Consider the following 18,625-nt stretch of genomic DNA (forward strand, 5'->3'; position numbering starts at 1 on the left):
GACCCACTGCCCAATTTGTGGAGGGTATGCACAGGGCTGGTAGTTGAATGCAGACGAGCTGAATCGCGACTATGTGGTAGTCCACTGTATGGTCAGCATTGAACTCCAAGTGGTTGGCACTCACTGCCAGTGTTCTGGATCTGCACAAAAACTATTTTTCCTCTGCCTGTGCCAGACCCATCCGCAAGTCTCAGTGGCAATGTACGGTAGTTTTTCTGTCGTCTTTCACAAAAACAAAGTTGCACAAAAACAGTGGCTAAGAAAACATCTGCCCTTGCATGTGGCAGCACTAATTCAAAGAAAAGTATTTGAATAGTTATTGTCGCCCCCTCTTCTCAATCTAAAGTCATTAAATAAAATATGTTGATGGAAAAACAAAGTGCAAACACAAGAAATGTACAATCCACATACTGTTGAGCACACAGGGCACACCTGCATGAGTGATACTTTTTTTGAGTGGTACAGTTCTCTTTTTCTTATCCTACCCACATAATTTTCTAGCAATGGGTCTGTTATTCAATCGAAGAGGTGCAGTCAGTGGTTGCACTTTTTAAAGGGTACATAAATCATGCGCTGAGTTTTGCCTGCAGGTGGTTGTTGCACACACGCAGGAACATGCTAGAGCATGGAGATAGGCCAGAGATTACAACAAAATGAACAGTGTGTAAAGTCTGCCATGCTCAGGTAATTTGATAACAGGTTAAGCAAATATACTGCTTTGTCTATGTGGACTGTAACACATGCGAAGTGCTTGGTCATTTAAAAAAAAAACGAAATGTGGCAAGTATCTCTCATCAACACGCATGGTGTTTTTCTGCAGCAGCAAGCCGTTTGTGTTCGAGGATCAATCACTTGTTGTGTAGGGGTATTTATTTTTTTTTCATGATTGCCCAGTGCAGTGCAGGGAGGGTGCCTTCTATGCTACACATTGCATCCAACTTATTTAGTCACTCAGTATTCTTTAATTGGATCAAAAGTCAACACGTCAAATAAGGTGGAATGTGGCAAGAATACAACAGGTTCTGCTGTTACTTGTTCTCATTTTGGTCATTTTGAAACGGGTCCCATTTCATTTGTCTGCCCAGTCATGTTGCTTACCCTCTTCCCTTGCACACGGGCTCTCATATTGTCTTTGTTTCTGTGAAGGCACTCCCACTGTTACTTTCACTGACACCTCAGTTTTCTAGCTGGCAATCCCCCATTAAATATATGGTTTAGCACACTCTGCTAAGGCAGCAGCTGTGATGCATGCATGCGTGCAGCTGTGTATGCAGACTTGCATGTTCTGATTGGCCAGCTCCCTCAACCGGAAGTCACGACTCACAAGTCACTGTTATTTATGAGTCTCTCTCTCTCTCTCTCTCTCTCTCTCTCTCTCTCTCACTTGCACTTATATTCTCACTCACCCTTTTTCTAAATTAATTATTTCTGCTGCCGAAGTGTTATGGAGGACATGCAATCCTATCTTCTGCTGCACTCGCAGGCCTCTGTGACTCATCCATCTACTTTTGGAGTGCAGCTGGTTGAATGCTGTCAGGCTGTACAACATGTTAACGATGGTACTCTCAGCAGGACATCTTTTGGTCTCGTTTGCAGAGTAGCACAAAGACCGAAGACCGACATTCTCATTTCTGCTGCTGTCGAATCAATACTAAATTCAATTGGCTATGTGTGAACTCGCACACAGGTTGTTGTTTTTTTCCAAACTGCAAAGAATCTAGATATTTCACCGTCAACATGATTAGACCCAGACATGAATCTGTATGTTGTTTAAATGTTTTATCTTTTCGATAAACTTTTTGATGTCATTAAATAGGGACCTCCGTGCGTATCTGAGTCGCTAGTGTCGGCCATCTGACTGCCTATATTTGGCTGTTTCGGTCTCGGTGCAGCATGTGTTCCAATTCCCAGGTTAAGCTGTTTTCACGTGCATCCAACCAATGTGCACACACACAGTGCAGATGCAACAGCGGGTGCGGCGACAGTTTAATGCACTATGCTGAAGACTTTCCTCCAAACCATAGCATTTATGGTCAGTCTTAAAACAATTGTGGTTTAATGTGTAATCCAAACACGTATTGACTTTCCTTTGTGATTTTAACTAAGACTGTGCTGTTCAGCCAGTTAAAGCAGTCTTGATTTTCAAATATTTTACAATAATCCCCATCTGCTCTGCTGTCTGCTGCATATCCTCCACATCAGTGGGTCCTCCCTGCGTGACTCGGCATTGCATGGTCTCTCCATCAGCCAAACGGCGGGACTGGGCTTGAAATTGCTCATTCCCTGATGTCACGTTGATAGAGGAAGACTTGTCGGTGCAGGCAAAATGTCGGGTTCAACATTGATGGCACACTGACAATGCATCTTGGCTTTTTATATTTAAGGAGATTTGAAGTATATTAAACTCTGAATTCACTGACAGACGACAAATGATCACACTTTTCAACTCTTCAAAAAAAGACAGGACAGGAAATTGTTCGCCAAAGCAATAGTCTTCTGCGTCAGTGGACAAAATTGTTGGTACCCCTCTATTCGATTCAGAGACTGCCTCTCCCTCACTTCAGGATAGATATTGTTCCAATGTTTTGGATGTTTTTAGCTGTGTGTTTTGGATCATAGTCCTGTTGCAATACCCGTGACCTGCTACTGAGAGCAAGCTTTCTGACAATGGGTAACAAATTCCTCTGTAAGATGCCTTTTGTAGTCTTGAGATTTTATTGTCGACTGCATAGATTAAATGTACCCTGTGCCAGAATGCCGCCACAGTACATAAGAGGCTCAGAGCGTGCCATTGAGCATGCATGATTTTTGGAATGGGAGTGGGGGTCGGGGGGGGGGGGTTACCAGGAGAAAACCCACACAGGCACGGGGAGAACATGCAAACTCCACACAGGAAAGCGGGAGCTGGAATCGAACCCTGCACTTCTGCACTGTGAGGTGAATGAGCTAACCAGTCAACGACCGTGCCGCCGCTCGTAATTTCTGAACAAAATAAGATAAAAATCCAAATACAATATTGCCAACTTGCACATTGCCGTTAAAAACCTGATTTTGGAGGTGTAAATGGCACAATGGCCTTTTTCCTAATCACTGTTGATGCTTTGTTGCTATGTAGTTGTGTTAATATAATATATATGTGTTGTCTTGATAGGTCCCCTTTCCAGTTCTTCAGGGGGAAGGGGTGGAATATCTCGGCCATGCAGATGAGGCTGTCATTGCCATTTCTAACTACAGACTCCACATCAAATTCAAGGAGTCGGTCATCAATGTAAGTCCACCTCAATGACTTAACTCGTACAAAAGAATTACTTTGTGATAAATCTAGTACTACGGGTATGTACTAAATCCACCAATATGGACATACCGGTACATGTACAAGGCTCGCAATAAGCAGTTTGCAAGTCCGAAATTTTATCAATTATCATTGGATGCTGCTCCTGAGGGGTGGATTTCCCTCAGCTCCCTCTGTGCAGGACTCGGGACACAGGTAGTGCGAAGTAGTAATCCAGGAAGAGCATCCTGCTCATGTGTGGACCTGTACTAGTACTGCAAAATACATATGAAGTGTCGATAGTCAACGCGTTTTGCAATTCACATGTAGTTCTCACGGCAACTTGCTGCCTTCATCAATGCACGAGACACTAAGTCACACTTTAGGTATGTCAGATGGCTTGCCACGGCACGGGCAAAAATGGTTTGTTTCACTCTGCTATGTGTTCAAGTCCAATTTGTGAGCAAGTAGCTGCTTTAAACATTTTTACCTTACTACAGTGTGCTCTTGTTTCGAAAGTGGAGATGTGATTGGGCTGCTGCTCAGTGCTCCTTATTCTTGTGAAGACTCGAAGAGCACCACCACAACATTTTGAAAAGGTCTACTATCCAATGTTCACCTTTTAACAAAAAGCTGTAAAGTAGCAGTCCCCCCCACCCTCCCCCAAAAAACTATATATTTACACACACACACACAAATATCTATAATTGCTTGGTGGAATTATTTTGGGGTGTTTAATAAATTAAAGTCATAGAATGTAATTGTAGCCCTTTCATGATGAAATACTTCTCTGTATATTGTGTGTATGTATATTTGGTTTTCTTTTTTTTTTTTTTTTTTTCGTTTTTCTTTTCCCCCTTCCTGTGTGCACATGTGGGTCTGGTTTCAGCAATCATGGATGTGTAAACGTCACCAATTGAAGCAATTGCCCCACTTGGTAGTACAAAATTGGAGTTGTCATTTGTACCGTGCATTATAAATCCAGCCTTTAAAACATCCTGATGACATTAAACTTCTCCTTCACGAATCCTTGACACATTTGCCAGAAACGCTGTCATTTTTACAACAGATGGCAAGGACAAAAAAAAAATCAGACGGCCATCAGACAGACTAGCGACTTTAACTCTTACAGCAATGACAAACATTTGCTTTAATTTCAACAATCAATGACCTCTCCTCCACACTCCCATTCACAGGTTATTCTCATTCTTTCAAGCTGTTTTGTTGCCCTTTGCTCCTGTCCATGTTTGTCTATCCCTCCATGATTTCAATTTGGCAAGGTCATGTGGTCACGTGGCAAGTACCACACTGCGTCATGCGCTCTGTTATCTGGAATCCTTCAAACTCATGTTTTCTTTCCCTTTTAACTTGTCATTCCTTATTTTTCCCCTGGTTTTAATTAATTTTCCATTTCCTCTTGTCTTGTGTCCTCCCTCTCTGTGTGCTCCATGTTGTTGCTGTGCTTTAGACCTACCCAGATGTGGACAATGAAATATCTGTGAGTACCTCGTGTTAAAGCACCCCTTGCCCAAAAACTGGCACGCTTTCCTTTCCAATGCAAGGATGCATTGCATCTTGTATCCATATGAAAAACTGACATGCTACAGTTTTCCGCGACACTGCTCGGTTTTTGTGCAGGAAATTCAGACAGATTTGGGACAACCCAAGCACCTTCCTTCATGACACACATTTATTATTTAGGCGTCTTGTTGTTCCTTTGGGCAAAGTCAGGTCTATACTTGCTGCTTTGTGTGATGGAGGCCTTGAAAGTGTGATGGAAAAGGCCTTGCTTTGATTGGTCTATTCCCGACCTGAAGGTGGTCATCTTTGTCTCTGTGCTTTGTTCTCTGTCAGCGGTCAGCCAGGTCCATTTACACATGCTCTTTGTCTCCCCCTACAGGTGCCCCTCAGGCTGATCGAGAGCGTGGAGAGCAGAGACATGGCCCAGCTGCACATTATCTGCAAAGACTCCAAAGTTGTCAGGTAAACAGAAGAAAATATGGAGGACATTGGATGATGGGGAAATATTTTGGATCCCGTTGCCTTGTTTTAAGACATCTCTTATGGGTATTTATAGAATAATTGCTACTTAAGTGCCTCTTGCTAACTTGCCACTTTCTATCAATTAATCAGATGTGCTAGTGGTGTCATTATCTGAAGGCTTCGATTTAAGTGGGTATGTGATATAATGGATATCAAACACTTGCCTTATGCATTGTAGGTGCCACTTCACCACTTTCAAGCAGTGTCAGGACTGGGTCAAGCGTCTGAGCAGGGCCATAGCTCACCCATCACGACTCGAAGACCTCTTTGCCCTGGCCTATCATGCATGGTGTCTGGGAGGCAGTGCTGATGATGAGGATCAGCATGTTCATCTTTGTCGCCCAGGTCTGTACAAGCGCGCACATTCAGACGCATTGCAATCATAAATGATAATGTTCTTTTTACAATATGTTGAGACAATATGACCTTCGAAAGCCCCCCCCTGAAGTATGTATCTTTGTTCCATTTGTCTGCAGGTGATCACGTGCGTCAGAGAATGGAGATGGAGGTTAAAAGAATGGGCTTTGACACGCAAAACATCTGGAGGGTATCATCCATTAATTGCAACTACAAGTATGTCACATATGTTGCATCCATAAATAGCATGTCATCTCTCATCATGTTAAATGACAGCATGAGAATTAAAATGATTGAGTGGTTTGTTTGGCTATTCATGGACATTCAGTGTTTGTGACTGCCGTGTGCTGTTCTGTAGAGGGGTCTAATTTATTTTTGGTATTACGCCAAAATGTGATTAAATGTTTTCATTTTTTTCCTAATTCCCTGTGACAAGTTTAGCATCTTAGATTGCTAATATGGCATTGATGTGATGCATAGTAAAACTCTGGTTGATTTGTGACAGGATAGCAAACATTGACTTATTTTCGATGTGGGTGTGCAAGCGAGCCCGCTGCTAACTCCCCCTTATAAAACGCAAGCAGTCAGGATGACTTCGACAGTTCAGCATTTCTTTTCTGTTACTTTTCGTCTTCTGTGAATGAATTAGTCCTGACAGTCACCACTTTCCAATCCATTCTCTCTGAGTGGCTTTTAAACTGGCTGCATTCATTCGGAAAGCCTGTCATTTGCTTCAGCGACAAAGACCATGCAATTCACCTCGCATTGTTTGCTTACAGTATCATGGCTATGACTGTGGGAGTGGAGGCAAGATGGTCCATTCAACTATTTGTGACAATATATACACTTGTTGGACTCGTCTAGCCTGCTTATGACAAAAGCATCGCTGGGTTGCCACCTTTAACCAAGTCTAGTCTTTAACACACTTACATAAATGCCATTCCTGTATGCGGCAATTAGAATAAAAGAGTTTGAGTGTAACACTACAAGAATGCCACATCACCGTAAGAGAGACCGTATTATATTCATTTCCTCAGGCATGTACAGTGTCTTTATGCAAACAGGAGAATGTGTGAATTAAACAAGCCACAACATGCTGAGCCACATGATTCGGCACAGTGTTTGATTGTCTCTTCCCTCCCCCTTTGACAGCTTTAACAGGTGATTGAACATTTTTTTTAGAAAGTACATTTTTGGTAACAAAAATATGTTAATGAAAATGCATGTTTTTTCTGCTGTTTTTTTTCCCCTCGAGTTGAATCACTGCCCACTCAAGCTCTCTTGCTGTATAATATGAAGTTTCAAACTACATTTTGTGTCTTCAGGCTTTGCTCCAGTTACCCACAGAAGCTTCTTGTTCCAATATGGATAACTGACAAAGAGCTAGAGAGTGTGGCTTCCTTCAGATCGTGGAAGAGGATTCCCGTAGTGGTCTACAGGTCAGTTAGTTTAATCTGCAATTTACGTTTTCAGGGACGACAATTTTATGACCCCAATCTTGATTTCCAGACACCAGAAGAACGGGGCAGTGATTGCACGCTGCAGCCAGCCTGAGATCAGCTGGTGGGGCTGGAGAAATACGGATGATGAGTACCTGGTGACATCCATTGCCAAAGCTTGTCAAATGGATTCAGGAGCCAAGGGTACTTGTGGTGCACCTCCCTGCCAGCAACGTGGAGAAGCGCCCGACTCATCTGACAGTGATTTTGGTAAAGTGTCATTATTTACAGCTGTATATTCTACCAACCCAGCATGATTTGACTATTTTACTTGACAAGAATGCAAACCACCACAATCAATTTATTCAGTGATTATTCAACAGGATACCGTATTTACCCGAATATAAGACTGCCCTGATTATAAGAAGACCCCTTCTTTTTCAAGACTCAAGTTTGGAGAAAAGACTTTTTGAACACCAAATTAATTTTGATACAGAAAATAATTACAGTACATCTGAAACAAATGATTATAACAATATATTTGAGAGAAAAAGCATGTTATTTTGCCTCGTTCAAATCTTAATATATGAAAATTTAAATATGTAAACTAAAGTGCAATCACATTCGTAAATTAATGGCTTCTGGTTTTTGAAATGTAAATTACATCAAAAGTTCTCCTCAGCTGCACGTTAACCTGGCCGATCTTCGACCCGCTTTTCTCCAGATCGTCGCTTGTTTCTCCATTTTCTGTTATCTCTTCTATAATTTTCTTCTCTTTTCTTTCTTACCGTAATTTTTTATTTTTCTTCTTCGTGCTACCGCTATTTTTTTAATTATTCGTGACACGGGTTGCTTTGGCCTGGGGAGTCAAGTTCAGCATTCACTTCAATGATATCTGGCGCCATCTAACGTCGTGAATGGGTATAATGTCTAGACCCCAAATATAAGACGACTCCAACTTTATTTCAATGCAAAAAAACACCATCTTATATTCGGGCCAATACGGTAGTTTGTTTATATTTCAATACATTTACCAGGCAGAAGTGTGAGGAAGATTCTCAATATTTAACCATTATTCAAACCGCTTATCATCATGAGGGTCAGAGGTGGGAGCAATTTAAAAGCAGCCTCAATTTATACCAACTAGTAATTGATCAAATGCATTATTCAGTGTCTATATGCTGTTGTGATTGTATTTATTTTGCATTTAATTTTATTAACTGGGGATTTTTTTTCTGCTGGCCAATAGTTTATACCAACAGCACATATGAATAATCAGTATTCTCCTAAATGTCCCCTGTGACTTCCGAGATTCCTTTATTCTCCCTTCCTCTGACTGCTGATTGCATCCAATAACGTCATCTGCGAATAATAACACAAATGGTGTCTTTATCTTGTGTCATCAGACTCTTCACTGACCGGTAGTTCAGGTTGTGATGACAACACTGTGCGACAGAAGCTGCTGATTCTGGATGCTCGCTCGTACACTGCTGCAGTGGCCAACCGTGCAAAAGGTGGAGGCTGTGAGTGTGAAGGTTAGTACTATTAATTGATCAAATTACTCACTGTGCCTGCCACATTCATCACCGCCATTGTTAAAACGGGCGCATGTAGCTGTTCAGGTGGACTCTAAGAAGTAAAAACGCAGTTCAATGAAGGAAGTTGTTGTCTTTAATATGATTATTATTTTTTAAGTTGTCTTCAAGCAATAACAGAAACATCATCACTAAGTTTCGAGTGTCAAATTTTAACCTTTAAATATCTAGTAACTCTCTAGTACAGAGTAAAAAAATGTTTCATAATAATTGAACTTGACCCTTTCCGTCCCTGTCAAAGTGTGCAGAAAAACAAGACTTTCGCAGATTTCCTTAAGATTGTGGCATGCGTTAGGTGTAGGTCGATTTCTAATTTGTTTCATTCAAGTAGTTAGTATTTGTTCACTAATATACATGCACTTATTTTCAAACGAATTGTACTTTCCACCACTTATTATAGTTAATTCGGTGTGTGTTTGTATGCTTTGTAAGACTAAACCCCGAACTGGCTTGTGTGTTTGTTTTAAATAGCAACACACTGTAACCAGCTAGTAAATTAAACAAAGAAAAGGAATATGACAGTAAACAAATTACAAAAATGGGGCCACCCAGAAAAAAACAATTCTGTTTTTCTCTGAATATGTTTATTTACTACAAAATGGCAAAATGTGTGTTTTGAGTTCTTCTAATGTCGTTTTTGCACAATACTGGCAGCTGTTTTTGATTTTTGTCAACTCTTCAAAGGACTGTTATGTCACAGTGTGACGCTCTGCCATTTATGTACACACTGCGGTGTAGGGTACATAGAACGTAGTATTTACGTAGTATTTTGTTTTTTTGTGACCCTCCATAACTTAGATCTGTGAAAGGTGAACGCTTTACAAAAATGCACGACATCCCCGTGTGTGACATTATCATTGTTTGTGCTCAGAGTATTACCCTAACTGTGAGGTGATGTTTATGGGAATGGCCAACATCCACGCCATCCGGAACAGTTTTCAAGCCTTGAGGACAGTCTGCAGTCAGATACCTGATCCAGGAAAGTAAGTCGACCCGTTTGACCTTTTGATTTGAGTGTCTGCTGCGGTGTCCCCCTTTCTCCCTCCCCCCCTTTGTGAATTGCTCTCACCCCCACCGCGGAAAAGCTCCACGCCAAGAGATGGAGAGGCTGCCTCGGGTCCAATCTCATTCTTGCTGAGTGGGCCAGCTGTCTGTCTGGTCACTCAGACATTGGAGTCATGTGTTTCTGTTGACCGCAGTGTTCACTCGAGTGTTTTTGTCTGTGGCGGTTTGTACATGAAACTGTGATGCCGCATTGTTTTTCATTCAAGCTTGTTGAGATCGTTTCGGCATCCAATGACGCAGGAGGGCTTCCATATACTTTACATAGGGGCAGCAGTTCTGCCCTTCTCCTTAAGTCAGTCTAGTACAGATGTGAGGAAACTTTTTCCATTTTATTGAATAAAATATAGCATTCTTATTTGTTGTATTTTATGTAGAATCTGTTGAAGTGAGTTCATTTGGGGGAAAAAAAGGTCTCTTATACGATATATGAATGGATAGATTGTCATTAACTAATTTGAGGGGGAAAACTAAATTCATGCCAGAAGTATTTAATGCATGATTAAAAACGGCCGTATCGTGTCCCTGGGTTAATTTTTTCCAACCCCTGATTGGCCGCATCTATTCAATGTCTTGTCTTCAGGAATTTAACTTGTGACAGTCCATATGTTGGTTAAGGAGTCTCTTCTCTTAAGGTGAGTCATCTGTTCTTTTTCCTAGCTGGCTTTCAGCTCTGGAGAGCACCCGTTGGCTGCAGCACCTGTCTGTAATGTTGAAGGCGGCCACCTTGGTGTGTTCCTCACTGGAGAGAGAAGGTCGTCCTGTCCTTGTGCACTGTTCAGATGGATGGGACCGTACACCCCAGATTGTTGCCCTGGCAAAAATCCTTTTGGATCCTTACTACAGAACACTTGAGGTGATGGTCTGTCTGCCCGGTGTACTTTTCTCTTTGACCATTGAAACAATATGTAGATCAGTGGTCAGCAACCTTTTTGAAAGTGAGAGCTTCTCCTTGGGTACTGATTAACAGGCTAATAGTATGATACACTTCTGAAATTACACATTTCCTCAAATTATATTCAGTCATGTTATTTTATTATTAATGACATATGTGAAGACGGTGCACCATCCATGATTTCTCATAATAATTAGGAAGCAGTTAAATGTCAATACGCGAGGCTTTATTTCCATAAATGTGTTTACATCTTCTAATGGTTGCTTCGACAACATTCTTAGAAAATTATGTTCCATTATTGGTGAGTTATTTTTCAAACAGGCCCGTGACATGGTCATTATGTCGGTGACCCCTGATATAGATTGTTACATTTCTCCACATTATGATGTACTGACAGCCACGTGATCCACAGGGTTTCCAGTTACTTGTAGAGACTGATTGGTTGGACTACGGTCACAAGTTTGGGGACCGCTGTGGCCACCAGGAGAACGCTGACGATGTTAGCGAGCAGTGTCCCGTCTTTCTGCAGTGGCTTGACTGTGTTCACCAGCTGCTCAAACAGTTCCCCTGCCTGTTTGAGTTCAACGAGGCCTTCTTGGTGGGTGGTCGTCATGCGCCGTTTTGCCTTTCTAATCATGGTCTGTTGTCATCAATATACAAAGGAGACTTGCTTGGCGTTTTTTGAAAGGACATGAAAATTTTGTACGGCGTGAACAACACAATCATCGCAGGTGTAATTCTTGGTTCTATTTCTTATGTCTTTTTATGCAGGTCAAGTTGGTGCAACATACGTACTCATGTCTATATGGTACCTTCCTTTGTAACAATGCTCGTGAGAGAGAGGCAAGGAACATTTACAAACGCACCTGCTCCGTCTGGTCCTTGCTTCGCACAGGAAACAAGAACTTTCAGAACTTTCTCTACATCCCAAGCCATGACATGGTCAGTTTTTTACACTTTTGTTACATTTTTCTCTGGAATCTTTCTAAAATCACTTCTGTTAATGTTCTTTCCCATTTTATTGAGACACTGGGGCATACTGGGGAGGTGTTACGATTCAGCCTACAAAATACCTAATTTCAGCTGGCAATCCATTCGGGCTGTTACAATTCTACCTTTACAAAAACAATCTTCTTGGAGTTAGATCAATTGAACAGACTTACCAAAGCTATTTTCAGCACATGCTAAAGAAGTTAGCATTTCTTTGCTTCTTAGAGTAGTCAATTCCTAAGGTGATATACTGCCACCTATTGGTCTTATGTGGTTTATTTTCACTGTTCAAAATTTCTTGAAATTCAACGAAAAGAAGACAGAGGTGATATTGTTTGGTCCCAGTGGCCCTTGTACATTCCATCCTGTAGACTTGGGCCCCCTGTCTCCTTATTTGAAATCAACGGTCTCAAACTTGGGCCTTAAACTGGACAGTGATTTCAAACTCGATCGGCAAATTGGTGCCGTTGTTAAATCCAGCTTCTTTCACCTTAGACAGCTGGCTAAATAAAACCTCTCCTCTCACATGAACACTTGGAGACAGTAGTTCATTCCTTTGTCACATCCCGGCTCGATTACTGCAATGCCCTTTACTTTGAAGTCAGCCAGTCCTCAATTAAATGCCTTCAGCTGGCTCCCCATTCATTTTAGAGTTATTTTCAAGATCCTCCTCTTTGTTTTCAAATCTCTGAATAATCTCGCGCCACCTTACCTCTCTGAGCTCATCCGCCCCTACACACCTGCCCGGCGCCTCAGGTCTGTGGACCAGACATTATTGGTAGTACCGAGAACTAAACTGAGCCTCAGAGGGGATCGAGCCTTTTCTGTTGCTGGTCCCTCTCTCTGGAATGACCTCCCACTGAACATTCGGCAAGCATCCTCGCTGCCCATCTTCAAAGCCCTCCTCAAAACTCACTTGTATTCTTTGGCATTCGACTCAGCATGACTTAGATTTGTTCTTGATTTTACTGTTTGGTGCTTTCTACCGCCTTTATTACCGATTTGTCTGTTTATTGTGCATGTTAAATTGCTCCATGTACAGCACTTTGTATGCAGCGATGGCTGTTTGAAAGTGCTCGAGAAATACTGTTGACTTAACTTGACTTGTTTAACTTGAAGGTGCTGCAGCCTGTCTGCCACACGCGCGCATTACAACTGTGGACAGCAGTTTACCTCCCCACCTCCTCCCCTTGCACTGCTGTGGACGAATCTATGGAACTCTACTTGTCCCCGAGTGTCACAGGGGATGAACTTGGCTCCCGTTCACTTGACAGGTAGATTTTGATGCGAATTTCACCTCCTGGATTCAATGTTACTTGCACAATTTTCCTTCGCACTGTTATTTATGAAAGCAGAGTTTCTAAAACTTTTTCGGCTCCCTATGAATGTGGTTTCTCCTTGGGATGCAAACTTAGAAAACGTTCTCAATGAACATCTATAAATTAATCTTTCTTTATTCATATAACCAGAATAAAGAAAGAGATTCTGGTTATATGAGGGCTCCCAGCTTACAGTAACAAGAAGTATGGTAGTAACAGGTAGTAACTATATCAAGTAAAATATATGAATTATGAATTATGTTGATTTCTAGACTTCCCAAGACCCGCTCCATGGACAACCTTCTGTCGGCTTTTGAGAATGGGATGCCCCTAACACGGACATCCAGTGACCCCAATCTTAATCAGCATTGCCAGGAGGATCGCCCTGCCTTGGAGGCCACGCTCGCCCCGGACAGTCCAGCTGCAGACGACTGCTCTGATGAGATGGCGTCTGACGATGGCGATGAGAAAATTCCACAGCTGAGTCCTACCAAGGCATCAGATGGCTCAGGTGCTGAATGTGGCGAAGATGCACCAGAGGAGCCGTGTCTCACCACTCAGCCCCTACCGCTTCCTCCTGTCCCCCTAGCTTCTGACATTATGCAGGCTCACACTCCATTTCTTGCTCCTGTCCTGCAGCAAGATTCTACACATACAACTATCTCTCCCCCTCGTCCAACCCCTTTGTTGGAGGCCTCGAGACAATCTGCGACTGCTGAGAGCACCACACCGGCCACTCCTAAATCAGAGCCGTGCTTACCACTGAGTCAGGACGCCATACCAGCTGCAGCCACTCTACTCGGCTCCCTGCTTGACAGCCAGGAAAATGGCCACTTGGAGTCTGATGGCCTCTTGGAGTCTGATGACCTCATGACTCTGAAGCTTCTAAAGCCACTGGTTCCCATGGAGGACTCCACTGAGACTCTTACAGATCAAGGAGAACTTTCCCACACCCTGCCTCACCCGCAGAGCAATGGTCTTACTCTGAATCATTTTACGGATGAGGAGCAGCAAGGGGCGCATGTGTCAGCTGAGCCACGCAAAGAGGGGCTAACAGACCTTGTCAAAGGAAGAGATCAAACGTTACCCGCTGCAGCATCTCCAATGGACTGCATCCAGGGAGCCGCTCGCCATCTCATCTCCCAGAGTCCGCTGTCAGACATGTCGCTTATGGGCCCCCATTGGGAGAGCGTTCAGGGCCTAATGCAGTCCGCTTGCGGCGGTGCCACTCACGGTGCCAGCCGCTCTCTGCAGTCTAACGCCTACCAGAGTCGCAGACTTGCCTACAAGCTTCTTCGCTCGCAAGGCTTTGCCCTCGCCAGCGGTCCCCAGTGCTGCCGCAAGGAGGCTCTTTGTTGTCCCAGCAGCCCCGTGCAGCCCGGATGGCCGTCTGCAGCAAGAAGCGTGGCGGGGTTCACCAGCCTGAACACAGCTTTGGTCAACAGCTGCTCACTAGTGTGCCACCAGCTGCCAGCCATATCATACCCTTCGCCCTCCCTCTCCTGCTCCCCTCTCCCGCCGCAAACTCCAGCGTACCTTGACGACGACGGGCTGCCGGTGCCCATGGATGCCGTGCAGCAAAGACTGCGTCAGATCGAGGCAGGCTACAAACAGGAAGTAGAGGTATTGCGTCAGCAGGTGCGACAGTTGCGGATGAGATTGGAGAGCAAACAATACAGCACCCCTCCCTCAGAGCCCGACATCGACTACGAGGATGATATCGTTAGTGTTTTTTTTTCCTCCTCTTCGCACTTGAGCCAGACACCCTTATTTGTGAACGTTTCAAGAAAACCTCCTTTGTGCCTTGCTACGCTTTCAGACGTGTTTACGGGAATCGGACAACAGTCCCGAGGAAGACTCTCTGTCCACCCAGAGTGAAGACCGACTCTCTGAGGGCAGCTGGGATCGAGTGGAGAGCAAGGACACAGAGGTCAGCACCCATTTCAGTCCACACTTTCCACGTCTTTTCTCCCTCCCTTTCACCCTGTAATGGCTTTTATGTCCCCTCTAATCATCTAAATGTATGTGTGTGTAGGTCACGAGGTGGGTGCCTGACCACATGGCCTCTCATTGTTTCAACTGTGACTCTGAGTTCTGGATAGCCAAGAGGCGTCACCACTGCAGGTGGGACTTCGCTATTTTTCCTTTCACACAAGCACACAAAAATGATTTCTTGTCAACAAAAAAAAAAGTACGTAACAAATCCCTATATGTTCTCTGATAAAATCAGTGGTGTGGTTTCCTTTTTTGTTTCAATTGTTTTCTTTCAGTACAGGAAAAATGACCCTGCCTAATGACATTATCCTTATAAGTTAAGTCTTCAATAGATGAAAGCCCCATGTACAGTATTTGCGCTTTGGCATTTGCGTATTCATCAAAACACAGATTTGATTTGATATTTTAAACATATTCCCTTATCAGCTGGGGGGCGGGGTAGAATCATCTTTCCTCTGAGTAAGCCGTTCTTTGTCACATAAGGAAATGCTATCTTAGGGGATATTTACTGTAAGAGAAGCGGTGAGCAGGTATCGTAGCTTGTGCCAACCAATAAACAGCCTTTGACTGCAAGTCTTTCCTGACACACACGCAAATAGTCGACATTGTTGGCACGTCCCTGTTGAGGAAAAGAAAACTGTTACAGAATAAACTTGAGTCTGACAAAAGTAACGATGAATTCAAATTTATCAGACATTGCTTTTGAATGGTGGTTCACACACAATTATTTTTTAAAAATGTGATACAAATGTGGACAAAAATTATTGTACCTGTAACTTATTTATTTATTTATTTTTAAATCTTCTCAAGTGTACTACCAAAGACAATTTATTTCCCTGATGTGTCGGGTCTCACACATTTTAAATTTTGGTTAAAACATAATACATAATACAAAAATAATACGTGTGCGCGCTGCGTTCTGTGCTAAGAAGAACGCAGCGGAAAGTCGTGGCATACTTTTCATCCGATTAAGTGGTTTCTTTGGCTCGGAAAAAGGAAGTCTTCTGTTTTTTCCAAAAGAAAAAGCCGTCCTTTGTTACATTGGGGGAACGCAGTTGGGACTTTTACAGAGAGAGTAGCAGGGTGGGTAGGAAGCTTGTGCCAGATATTAAGCATCCTTCGAAGTCTTTCCCGATACATACACGTGGAAAAAAATGTCTGTATCACTCCGTTGATGAAAGAAAAGCCCCGTAGTGGTCTCAGAAACATCTTGAATCTGACAAAAGTAAGGATTCACTGAAAATTAACCAATGAAAATCAGGTGGCTTTTTAAATTGTGGATTCACAGAATTCTCTTTAAATGGTGAAACAGGCCCGAACAAAAGTCATGGTACACTTGTTGTACAACGTTTTTGGGCAATCTGTCTTTCCAAATCTTCTGCACCTCTCTTTGGGTATTTTGACTTACTCTTAATGAGCAAACTACCCGAGTTATCAAATGTGCTTTCTCCAAACCACGTTCCATCTTCTTCCGCAGATATTCAGTCGCATTTAAATCAGGGCTCATAGAAGGCCTCTTCTTCAGTTCAGTTGTCCAATGTTTTGCTCGTAGCCATTCTTGAGTGCATTTTTTAGCGATGTATTTTGGGTCATTTTTCTGTTGCAAGACCCTTGACCTGTGTCAGAGACCAAACTTTGAGATTAATTAATTAAACCGTTTGTAATGCAACTTTTACTTTGAGGTGACCAATGTAATCTGATGATGACGGATGTTTTTTAGTGTGCGACCCTCTCATAAATCAAAGTACCGTTATACTGCAAAATAACCTTCCAGATGTGTGATTATAGCAGGGTTGTTACAGTTTGGATTTACTTTTAAATAACATTTCTTTAGGACATTGTTTGTATTTTGCAAGTAAAAGCAGCATGCAGTCATCAGCTCACAGAGAGCAGTCCTGTTGTCATGTTTTGTCCACAGCTACTTTTTGTCGCCTCTTTGTAGGAACTGCGGCAACGTGTTCTGTAAAGATTGTTGTCATCTCAAGCTCCCCATCCCGGACCAGCAGCTGTACGACCCGGTACTGGTGTGCAACACCTGCCACGACCTGCTCCTCGAGTCCCGAACCCGCGAGATCCGCAGCCAGCAGTTCAAAAAGGCCATCGCCACAGCTTCAAGTTGAGGGGAGCGTCTCCTGTCGGGTCTTGTCCTTTTTTTGGGGGACTCAGGAGGTGTCGCCCCAAACCGGCTGTGGATCTTTGCTTTGATGGTGTTTGGGAGGTGATGAGGAGATGGTGTCTGAAAATTGGGGTGCACTGTGGTATGTGAGGGTATGTCACAGGACAACCTCCTGGACAGAGGATATTTCGGCTTGCAGTACGGCAGCACTCTCTTGTGGTGTACCCCTTTTTGGAGCTCGCCGTAAGTTCCGAGAACCTGCGCTCTCCATGTAGTTGCGGTCGTCACACTTCAGAGGGACAATCGGTCGGCAACTCCAAGCCTTTACCTGATCTACTGGAGGCTTTCTGCTTGGAAAAAAAAGAATTGCTGCTATTGTATTTAAAAGTCTAATTTTGTATTCTTATTTTGTGCACCTGTAAATGTCGTTGTATATTGAAGGGAATCCTGAGACCAAACTTGAGCGAAAGGGAGAGATCTGCTGTGAACTTTGCCATTGTATCTTTGAATGTAAAACGCAGTGCATTCGGTGAGTCTTATTTGTGTTTTTCGAATTAAGTGTATGCACAGTCAATGCGGCCGAATATTCAGTGACGCTCTTGCGGCTACGTTTTGGTGCTGGAAGGCTCTGCGCGAGGCACACTAAAGCGACACTGTCTGTGTGTGTTGGTATTTCAAGTGTGTTGGGGTGCGTTTTGGTGCACGGCATGTTTCTGTGAGGTCCTTATAGAAAGTCATTGAGGGTATTTCTGGGAAATGACGGAGAATTTTCCAAGAGGGTCTGCCATACCTCTGACTGAAAGGCCCCCCAAAAGCCTCATTGTCCTCCTGATTGGCACTTCAAGGAAGAAAGACTGAAACTAATGATTGACAGTTCTTTTGCTCAGTCGGAGAGGGCGACCACAGTTCCTCCAATTTACAACATACTTGTCTGTGTCAACTGGGAGTTCAATTGTGCCATAATTTTTTTTTTCAATTGCAAATTTTTCCTTTCCATACATGGCAGCAGATTACTATTTGACTCCTCCTGTGTGTTCATGGTACAGATGTTTAGCTGCTAAAGTTTCACATATACTTCTAATGATTTCACTGGATGATATGTCACTATATTAGCTGACCTAATGATTTGAGTTTTTCTTCAGATGGCATTAACATCTCTTTTAGACAAATGTTCTCAACTGTAACATACATCGTGAAATCTGATCCATGGCGGTGGCAAATACCAGTCATTAAATCATGAATAGCTGTTGTGAAGAATTGCACATAAAAGTCAATTCCCAGTGGCGAAGATAAAAGATTATATGATGGATCTGTTTCCTAGCTTGTTTATTTTCCTTATATAAAAAAAGGTGCAAAATGTTTTCTACAGTGATGGAACTCGTCTGCAAGTCACCACAGAGATGCAAAGGTACGTCATTGCGTATGTTCCAGTCTAATGATGTCACCAAAGGGCTTTAAGATTTAAAGAATTGGCAAAATGGACAAATGTGAAGAAGACATATGAAAGTGTATGTCGTGATGTCTCATCTCTTGTATACATTTT

General features: G+C 42.9%; 1 protein-coding gene across 6 annotated transcripts in view; it reads left to right on the forward strand.

The window, feature by feature from the left end:
* mtmr4 (myotubularin related protein 4) overlaps positions 1–18,389 on the forward strand; it is a 31,227-nt gene extending 12,838 nt beyond the window's left edge. For 5 of the 6 annotated variants that reach the window (XM_052047740.1, XM_052047742.1, XM_052047743.1 and 2 more), the window contains 17 exons: positions 3,152–3,268; positions 4,740–4,769; positions 5,172–5,254; positions 5,493–5,659; positions 5,791–5,887; positions 6,997–7,110; positions 7,181–7,380; positions 8,517–8,645; positions 9,577–9,688; positions 10,428–10,623; positions 11,075–11,260; positions 11,434–11,604; positions 12,772–12,926; positions 13,244–14,693; positions 14,791–14,901; positions 15,007–15,095; positions 16,909–18,389. In XM_052047740.1, the coding sequence (XP_051903700.1) occupies positions 3,152–3,268; positions 4,740–4,769; positions 5,172–5,254; positions 5,493–5,659; positions 5,791–5,887; positions 6,997–7,110; positions 7,181–7,380; positions 8,517–8,645; positions 9,577–9,688; positions 10,428–10,623; positions 11,075–11,260; positions 11,434–11,604; positions 12,772–12,926; positions 13,244–14,693; positions 14,791–14,901; positions 15,007–15,095; positions 16,909–17,086 (3,585 nt within the window). In that variant the 3' untranslated portion in view covers positions 17,087–18,389. The remainder of the gene's footprint in view (positions 1–3,151; positions 3,269–4,739; positions 4,770–5,171; positions 5,255–5,492; positions 5,660–5,790; positions 5,888–6,996; positions 7,111–7,180; positions 7,381–8,516; positions 8,646–9,576; positions 9,689–10,427; positions 10,624–11,074; positions 11,261–11,433; positions 11,605–12,771; positions 12,927–13,243; positions 14,694–14,790; positions 14,902–15,006; positions 15,096–16,908) is intronic. The other variant, XM_052047739.1, reaches the window with a different exon arrangement.
* Positions 18,390–18,625: the final 236 nt, after the last annotated feature.

This window comes from Hippocampus zosterae, chromosome 16, assembly GCF_025434085.1.
Source record: "Hippocampus zosterae strain Florida chromosome 16, ASM2543408v3, whole genome shotgun sequence".
In the NCBI taxonomy this organism is placed as follows: Eukaryota; Metazoa; Chordata; class Actinopteri; order Syngnathiformes; family Syngnathidae; genus Hippocampus; species Hippocampus zosterae.